Source organism: Gordionus sp. m RMFG-2023, chromosome 3 (genome assembly GCF_954871325.1).
Source record: "Gordionus sp. m RMFG-2023 chromosome 3, tfGorSpeb1-WG-v2, whole genome shotgun sequence".
NCBI classification, from domain to species: domain Eukaryota; kingdom Metazoa; phylum Nematomorpha; class Gordioida; order Chordodea; family Parachordodidae; genus Gordionus; species Gordionus sp. m RMFG-2023.
This window is the reverse complement of record NC_088777.1, coordinates 1,417,171-1,426,548: the sequence shown is the minus strand read 5'-3', so window position 1 is coordinate 1,426,548 and position 9,378 is coordinate 1,417,171. Positions and strand designations below refer to the sequence as shown.

The following is a 9,378-nucleotide window of genomic DNA, read 5'->3' as shown; positions in this document are numbered from 1 at the left end:
ATGTATTTATCCAAAATATTCTCAATCTTTAAGTTGAGACTCAACTTGAGGCTTAATCTAGTTTTATAGGCTAAAAGCTTGATAACTACAATAGAGATGGTCAAATAAATTTTTGAAACCATCTTTATTCTTAAAATGATAAGTGAAGATTATTTTTCGTTCAATACCTAGAAAGAGTATTGAAATATAACTATTAAAATTTACAATTTCAAACCTAAAAACTAATTCTGATTATTATTTGAATAAATTTAATAAAATACTTTAAATTTTTCTTTTCATAAAACCTTACAAATGATAAAATGGAAAAACTAAATAAATGTGATATATATGATTCCATGGACCCAACAATCTTTAAATATATTTCAATTTATTTAATTATAATTTACAATATAAAATAGTCGCGATTTAAAGTATTATGGCCTGACTAGGGTATTTCTAAAATAAGAGAGATTTTTGGGCCTAGTTTACGTATATTTATAAAAAATATAATTTATTACAAAGTAGGATACCCCCAATTTAATATTTTTTAGCCGCTTAGGCACGAAACTTAAATTTTATCAATAAAATGATTCTGACTTTTGGAACGATATAAAAAAATTTAAATTTTGAGTAATAAGGTAAATTAGATGTATCTATATATTTGAAATCCTTTTCAATTTGCTATTTTAAATAAAGATGTCCCATGGCTAACATATTTATATATTTTTTTAAAATAAATTTTTAAGTCAGGCTTAATTTATATGCGAACTTATTATAAGCTATATATTGACATTTGAATGTCTTTAAAGAATAATAAAAGGGTGTAGGGGGTTGTGTTATATTTAAGCAATCGATTCATAACCCGTTGTATCTTTTTTTAAAAAATAATTTTAATTATCATAAATTTTGATAAATTAATATCCATAAGATGGCGTAATAGCGACAACCATGTGAAAATTAGTGTCGTTAAATGGCTTCTGAAGATTTTGTTCACACCAGGAACAAAGGTCTAGACGGCTAAAATATTTAGCCGTTTGTAAAAATCCGCTCATAATAACCCGCTAACAATACTAGTGTAAATATGAATTTTTTTTTAAAAATGATTAGTTTGTAACTCCTTTTAGGAGCCCCTTAAATTGGCTTCCGAAATAGATGAAATCCTTTCCAAGTGATCAAAATTAAAGAACTAACATGCAATCCTTTGGTTTAAAGAATGACAAAACAAGCATTTTGTTTATTTATATATAAAAATATGATATTATCCATATAATTATTAACATTATCGCGAATGACAATTTATTTGTAACCTTTAACGAGAGACGGCTCTCGGTTAAAAGGTATGTGAACATTCTAACGTAAAATTCCGGAAACAATTAAAAATGTGCGCTGAAATTTTATTTGCCGGGATCGAAAATAATTTAATAAATTAATTATATGCAAAAAAAAAGGAAGGTTTTGGAAAATACTGGATTGCATAGTATATAATTTGCATTTAAAAAAATAATAATTTATATAATGATGTTCACAATTATTTGAAACTTATAAAGTCAAATATATCGACCATTGATCTGCAACTGAACATCTCGGCGTACCAAAAAACTCCATAAAAATGGACAATAAATATATTCAGAGTTGGCCAACATTCGGAAATAAGGGAACAGTTTTCTTGTTCGATTTGACATCTTTCCCAGTGGATTTTACTTTAAACAACACGGGGTCGAAGCGAAATTCTACGGTCTTCAGTGGCATTCTATGTCCGAAATGCTGAGTGAATAAGTTGAGGCAATAACTTCTGATATCCTTATGCTGATAGTTTTTCTTGGATAAGCCAGTTTCCTTAGAAACTTTAGAATTCACGAATTTTTGCCTCGAAGTTACCTAAACGTGTATAAATAATAAAATTTTGTTTTAAAAAAAATAAAAATAATATAAGGAATAAATTCGCGCGACACATGGCATAAATTTTGTTATACCGCGATGCGGGTTACATTAAGAGCGATGCGGTGGTCTCATTTAACAGCAGCGCATTGCCATTGTCGAGCTATTTCGACTTTTAAGTCACGTGATTATACATCATATGTTAACTTCAATATGTGTGTGTTTTTCTCAGTATATCTCTTATGATGCATATATGCTAAATACTAATAGATTGACCATTCATTAATTAAACGCATTTAGTGTAGATACATATGAATCATCTTTAATTAATTAATCTCGCCAATCTAATAAGTATATATGTTAGCGTTAAATATGTTTTTTTTCGGGCAATTTGCTATTTTTTTTTGACTTTATATCACTTTTTTGAGTGCTTTTTTTTTTAAGATTTTTTTATAAAAAATCCAATTTTACCTGAAATGACATCTGTCATGTTTCGAAATATCTACCCTATAAATAATCAGTACACTTTCGCCGTGAACATTTTAACTTAATATAATTTATAATAATTTTTTCCTTAGATTATCTTTTTACATAAATGATAAATGACTCAAAGGTTAACGGCATAATTATGTAGAATTCATAGGATAGGTACTCCAAACATGCTATGCCATAATACATTTCCGATAAAATTAGATTTAAAAAAAAGTTGAACCGATAAAAACACATCGGCGCTAACATATATATACATCATTAATTCAAACGTTTAAGAAAAAATATTCTAAAAATCATAAAGTATCTGCAATATTAAAGAAAATGCTCTAATAAAGATCTAAGATTTGCAAAAATAACATGATGACTGAGAAAAGAAGAACAAATTTACGCTAACATATATACATTACTGGTTTAAAAGTTCTTGTTTCTAATAAAGTGGATCCTTTTATACTTGCTAGAACACATTGATGCTAACATATATAAATCATTTGTTCAAAAAAGTTCTTGTTTCTAATAAAGTGGATCCTTTTATACCTGCTAGAACACATTGATGCTAACATATATAAATCATTTGTTCAAAAGTTCATTATAAAATTTTCTAAAAATCATAGAATTGGTCTTTTTATATCTGCAATATTAAAGAAAATGCACTAACAATGATTTAAGGTTGTAAAAATAACAAAATATACTGAGAAACAACAGAAATATCCTATTTCTTATTATATATATCAAAAAATAATATTCAAAAATAAGAAATTTAACGATATTCTAATTTTATAAGGAATCTTTTCATTAATTGTTTAAAAAACAAAAAAAAACACAAAAAAAAACAAATTCGAGGGTATAATTAGTTTTAATTTTTTGTTATAAATGTGTTTGATGAGAAAACAAACTTTAATAGGCGGGTTGCCAGATATGTCCGCGATCAAAAAATTCATTGCGAGATCTTCGCAATTGAAATGATTATTGACGAATCTCCTAGGTTTTTCCGGCATAAGGTAAGTGTACAAATGATGGAAATGCTAAAAAGATAGATAATAAATAATAATAATAAATGATAATAATAAATGATAATAATAAATAATAATAATAAATAATAATAATAAATGATAATAATAAATAATAATAATAAATAATAATAATAAATAATAATAATAATTTTTAAAATAAATGGTCAATTACAAGAAAATTATTTACTAGAAATTTCGCGTAAACAAAAAAAAAACCCAAACTGATTAGGAATAAGGTAGAAATTACGCATTTAAATTTGTTTTTTTTATAGTTTTTTTTTACTCTATGATAAAAAGCAGCTCCGGTTAGTATGATGGATATATTAGGCCTCCATTCTGAATCGTAGCTATAATGATTCCTGAGAGGGTCTAAGGAATGAACCCTACCAGGAAACCCTACTATATGATCGGGCATTTGCTTCCAAGTTTGAAACCCGAATTCCAATTCATCCACCGTCAACATGTCTATATCGTCGTCGATGGATAGAACGCATTCTGGGATGGAAATCTTAGGAAGAAACTCGGGTGGTATTAACCTTTTGAGGGGTAAAAAACGGTTCCCCAATTCATTCGTTGTCATATTTGATAGCTTCCATTATTATGGGAAATAAAAATAAAACATTTAATAATATTTTAAAGAAAGAAAGAAAGAAAGAAAGAAAGAAAGAAAGAAAGAAAGCAAGATTGAAGGCAAATTGAGAATGAAAAAAATCTAACATTGAGATAATAGGAAAGTAAACCGGTCTTACGGAGATTATAAATATATATCTATATATATTGAGTATAAATATATATATACATGGATGTTTCGAATACCATTATAGGTCTATCTAGAGGGTTGTGGAATTCTGATGTATTTATGGTAGGGGGTTTCAAGTTCGGGTTGTTCCATATGACCAGGATCGCGAGATTACTGGGTACCTTGAGTAATTTTCTGATCATATCCTTGCAACTCTTCCATCTGTCGAAAGTTAGCACGATGCTGATAAATCCTTGGGTCGCCGGACTAGACTTCATGGTCCCGTATCTGTTAGCCATGCGAGGCAGTGGTAGGATAGGTCCGAATTTGGTTCTCTGTCCCAATTATTTTTATAGTGTGAAAGAGAAATAAAAAAACTTATTAAACGTGAAATCATTTCGTAGGATATTACAATAACCATATGTTTGGTGTTTTTGTTAAAACAAAACCCCGATCTTAGTAATTTTTTTTTAAAAAAAATGGCGAAATCCAAGATTTTAGCCAAAAAAAATTTATTGCCTTTTTTTCGGTTTTCTGTCTTTTGTCAAATATGGCCATTATTTTCCTTTCGACTATTTTTAAGTAGTTATAGTTTCTCGTCGAAGATTTTAATTATTATTTACGTTTATTTTCATGAATACAAACGAGAAACGAAATTTGGCGGTCCTTAGAATTCATCAAAATTTAGCGGCCTAGTAGCCCTGTGTGCCTATGCCGGCGACACGGACCTGTCTGGGCTCTAGTAGTAGACCTGGGTTCTTATCCAGCAAGGAACTGAGGGTCATGATGTATAATAGATACATTTTGACAAAATTTGATATTTATTTAACTAAAATTTAACAAAATTTGGTCTTTATTTAACTAAATTTACCAAAATTTAGTCTTTGTTGTTTTATCATCGCTAGCCAGAATTTTTACATTTATATAGCTTTTTTTATCCAATTTTGGATCACTCATTCATCCTCAAAATTATACATTTTTAGGACTAATTATTTAATGATCATTTTTTTAAAAACTTTTCTTTTACTGTTAGAAATAGCATATTGTTTTTATAGAAAAAAACAAAGGAAGATGAAAAATATTTAACATTGATTTGCCGGCTTTTATAATTCCATTGATAGTAAAGAGATTTCGTTCCATTTTTAGGTTTGGGATTAAATCTTTGATCGATGATTCTCAGGGTTGTCGTAGTGATTCTTTGGATCGAGCTGAAGTATTTGTGCCAAATGAAAGAACCCTGCTCCCTCAAATCATCGATCCTGTCAGTGATCTGTTTCTGTCGCAAAAATGAGGGCAGGGTCTTCGTTAACTGACTAGCGGATATTCTTATGGAGAACCTAGAATATTTAAAAACGTAATTTATTTGGATAGATATTTATGATTAGTAAGAGAACTAATTTTAGTAAAAAGTGATATAACCTAGAATAATCCAACACCTCCTCGAACGGTAGAATAAAGTCGGACCAGACTATGACAGGGATGCAACCTGTCATCATGGCCTCCGAAATGTCCAGGGAAGTTAAATGACAGTTGGGCAGTATCAAGCAAAAATTCGATTTCTGAAAAAAAAAAATTAAATAATCGTTAATTAATCCATGATAAACTTCGTTTTAGATACATCGATCTCGTTAGTAATGTCAATCATTTTTCGAAATTGATCATTATCATAATCGTTTAGGGAATATTTTGTGTTACATATGTCACATTCAATAAGGGGGATGGTATATAAATCAATGATGATGCCATAAAAGTTCTTAATCAAATACTTTAAGTAAAAATGGCTGCTATTTACTACGAATTATCATATTAATTCGCTATTTTAAAAAATTCTAATCATTTCCGGAAATAAATTGCCTAAAATGTATTTCCAGGAATGTGTCGAGTATCTATCCTAAAAATATTCAGTCAATTTAGCAAGATATCGCGTATGTTGACTAAGGCAATACGCACGCGTATTGTCATTAAGCGATTTTGATGTAACACGTTATTTACTTCACTGATGTATACAAGGACCGCAAAATAAAACTTAAATTTTTTTACTGTTCTTTAAAGGCTCGTACAAAATAACTATTGCGCACAGAGCCCTAACCCCGTATAAAAATTCTAACGATATCTAAGTCTTGTCATGCATCCCTACTTCATATTGCAAGTATACAACAGTATACGGATACAAGACAATGATATCATTTTTTTTTGTAAGGGTCCTCTAACCGGCGGAATATCGTACGTGCCATTAAAAATTTCAGGGATGTAGTCTCATAGTCAACATACACATATTCACTTTCGACATTCATCTTTTTTTATATAATTGCAATCATTTGTATTTTCATCACGGGAAGGGGGGGGAGTTGACCTCCCCATCATTGGATTAGGGGAAAGATACAATCTAAATCTTTGCAGATATGGATGCCTCAAGAAACTTAAAACTCTAAAATATGAATATTGGATGATTAAATCTGCAAAAATTGATAAATTTTATGAGGACTTCTTCGAAGAACAATAATGTATTAGGCTTAATCACACATATATTTTGGTAATTTAAATCACTAAAAATTAAAAAATGATCCTCAAAAAAAGAGTAAATTTTTTTTTTTATCATCTGTGGCGAACCTTCAAGAGTGGAACGTATTCGTAATATTTACCCATCTTTGATCGATGGATATCGTTTTTGAATTTCTTGGTCCCGCGAAAGAATTCGTTAAAGAGCATCAAATCGGATTGACTCAAATCACGTGCCAATGTTGAAAGTATGGCTTTATCGACGTTGTTCGCCAATATCTGAGTGTTGATAATGAGCCACTCCCTAAGACGACGAGACGGTTTGCGGTTTTTTTTATGGGGTAATATTTTAATTATTTATTTATATATATATTTCAACTGATCCAAAGATTTCTCGAATTTTGATTGGTCAATTATATTTTACCTATTTCCTACTGGATCCCACTAAAGACTATAATAAATGTTTGGTAGGATATTACGAGGACATTTTTGGATCAGATGACAGGAAATTATATGACATTCTAAGATTGAATCCAGTCAGTTATTAAAAAAAGAAAAATTTAATTTCGTGGACTAAATTTGATAAGTTGTTGTTTAAAATATTTATTAAAAACAGATCTACAATCGGAAATAGGAAGAAAAAAACCCCAGGAAAAACTCGCCGGAAAGAATACCCCGGAAAAAAAACCACATGGATAAAAATCACTATCGAAAAAAAAAGGAAAGGAAAATTGTCAATCAAATTCTAGAAATTAAAAATTTTTAATAATTAATCCTTTTTTTATTTGAAACCTCTCATATTGAGCATCTTTCTCGCTAGTTGCTCCATTTTTCTGACATACATATTCATCATTCCTTCGCTATTTTTGCACATCAATCAACAGACCTCTCACAGGTGCTTTTGCTTTATTATTGGCAGCATTTTTTTTATTTTTTATACCTATGGCCATTCCCCACGAACGCAGAATCTGCCCATCCTGCATGAAACCAATACATTTAACAAATGATGGAGAATTTTTTGTTCATGGACCAATCTCTAACAGGTGTCCGCATTCAAAACACACGCCTCTTTCTCAGATCACTTACTCGCTTCCCCCCCCTCTCATAGATTCTCCCTTAAACCAAGTAATTGGTGCCTCATTCTCAGATATTTTTCTTAACCTACAAAACCAAGTATCATAACGAGAATACCCAAAGGAGCGAGAATACAAGTAGCTAAATCTCTCAGCAACTGCATATCTTCTCTTTTGCAAAATTTTAACAAAGAAGAAGAATGGTTAAAATTTTTAAACTTTGGGTACAATACTTTCAAAATACCTGACATATCACTCCAAAAATCATTAACTCAACAAATAAAAGATGCCTGTTTAAACATCAACACTCATCTTCATGAGTCCCAAATCTTCAGACATCCCATAAACAAAAAAAAATAACCCCACTTCAACAAAAAGCCTCATTGATTTCGAAGAAAATTGACAGTCTTAATATCAATGGGGCCCTCAAACTCATTTCAACCAATGACACTCTGGCGGAATCCAATTTAGAAACCTTAATTAAGCTTCGATCAAAGCATCCCACAACAACATTTATGCCAATATTGCCCAAACCCTTCTCCCATTGTGCAGCAGATTTCACACAGGAAGAAGTAAGGAAAGCAATCCTATCTTTTCATCGGGATTCGGCTCATGGTCTAGATGGGATTAGACCAATTTCTTTACAGGACATTACCTCTCCTGTGATCTGTACACAGGTTTCAATTCTCACTAAAATCACAAACTTAGTCAACAAAATCCTAAATGGAGACGTACCCAGGTTTATTACCCCCTTACTATTCGGTGCCAGACTCATCGCACTCCAAAAACCAAACAAGGACAATCGGCCCATCGCCGTCGCTAAATTAATCGCATCTAGAATCAAACACGATGCCGCACACATTCTAAGCCCCTATCAACTTGGTGTAGGGATACCTGGTGGGTGTGAAGCTGCTGTGCACTTAACAAGAATTCACCTTGAAAATAACCCAAAAAACGAATCCCTAGTAAAAATTGACTTCTCTAACGCCTACAACACTCTTTCGCGCAACACGTTCCTACATTCAACTTGCTTCCATTTCCCCGCTTATACCAAATTTCTTTTCTCTTGCTACCAATCACCAACAATCTTACAATTCAACAAAGAAAAGATATTTCTGTCGAGGGTATCCAACAAGGTGACCCTCTCGGATCCCTTCTCTTTAGTCTTGGAATCAATGACATGATAAAATCAATAAACTCTTCATGTACTCTATCGCTCCACGCTTGGTATATTGATGATGAAATCTTGAGTGGTCCCAGTAGTGAAATTGCCAAAGCAGTCACCATAATTAAAGATATGGGCACAGCCATTGGACTTTCGCTTAACCAGAGCAAATTTGAATTCTCACTTTTAAATTCTAATGCTCTCAACACTCACGATTTCAAATTCACATCAAGCGTTGAATTAACACATCTAGGATCGCCTGTTGGAGGACACGAGGCAATAAGCACCTTTCATTCCACACTTGACATACTCCTTAAACTGGAGGACATCTTTACACTTCTTCCATCACACAAGTCCTTTTTTTGCTAAAAAATTTCTTTTTTATACCAAGGATTCTTTACGCACTTCGGTCAACACGAATTTTTAATTATCCTATTCCTCTCCAAACTTACGAAAAAGGAATAAAGGACTTAACCGAAAAAATAGTAAATATCAGATTCAACGAAACCGCTTGGGCCCAAGCAACTTTTCCAACCAAATTTG

The 9,378-nt window shown here is 31.2% G+C and overlaps 1 protein-coding gene across 1 annotated transcript; it reads right to left on the bottom strand.

Annotated features, from left to right (window-relative positions):
* Window positions 1-1,605: 1,605 nt before the first annotated feature.
* On the bottom strand, window positions 1,606-7,117 carry LOC135925927 (exostosin-2-like). Its single transcript, XM_065461515.1, has 8 exons — window positions 7,077-7,117; window positions 6,709-6,901; window positions 5,518-5,657; window positions 5,186-5,435; window positions 4,176-4,433; window positions 3,643-3,948; window positions 3,243-3,371; window positions 1,606-1,857 (listed from the first exon to the last, which is right to left on the bottom strand). Exons 1-8 carry the CDS (start codon window positions 7,115-7,117, stop codon window positions 1,606-1,608), a joined length of 1,569 nt encoding a protein of 522 aa, XP_065317587.1.
* Between the last annotated feature and the right edge of the window lie 2,261 nt (window positions 7,118-9,378).

Excerpts from the sequence above, each read along its gene's own strand:
- LOC135925927 (XM_065461515.1), bottom strand. The coding sequence starts at position 7,117 with ATGTCATATAATTTCCTGTCATCTGATCCAAAAATGTCCTC. Across the intron at positions 6,902-7,076 it reads TCTGATCCAAAAATGTCCTC|GGAGTGGCTCATTATCAACA; the intron begins GTAATATCCTAC and ends TCGTCGTCTTAG. Across the intron at positions 1,858-3,242 it reads CTGGCAACCCGCCTATTAAA|GTAACTTCGAGGCAAAAATT; the intron begins GTTTGTTTTCTC and ends ATACACGTTTAG.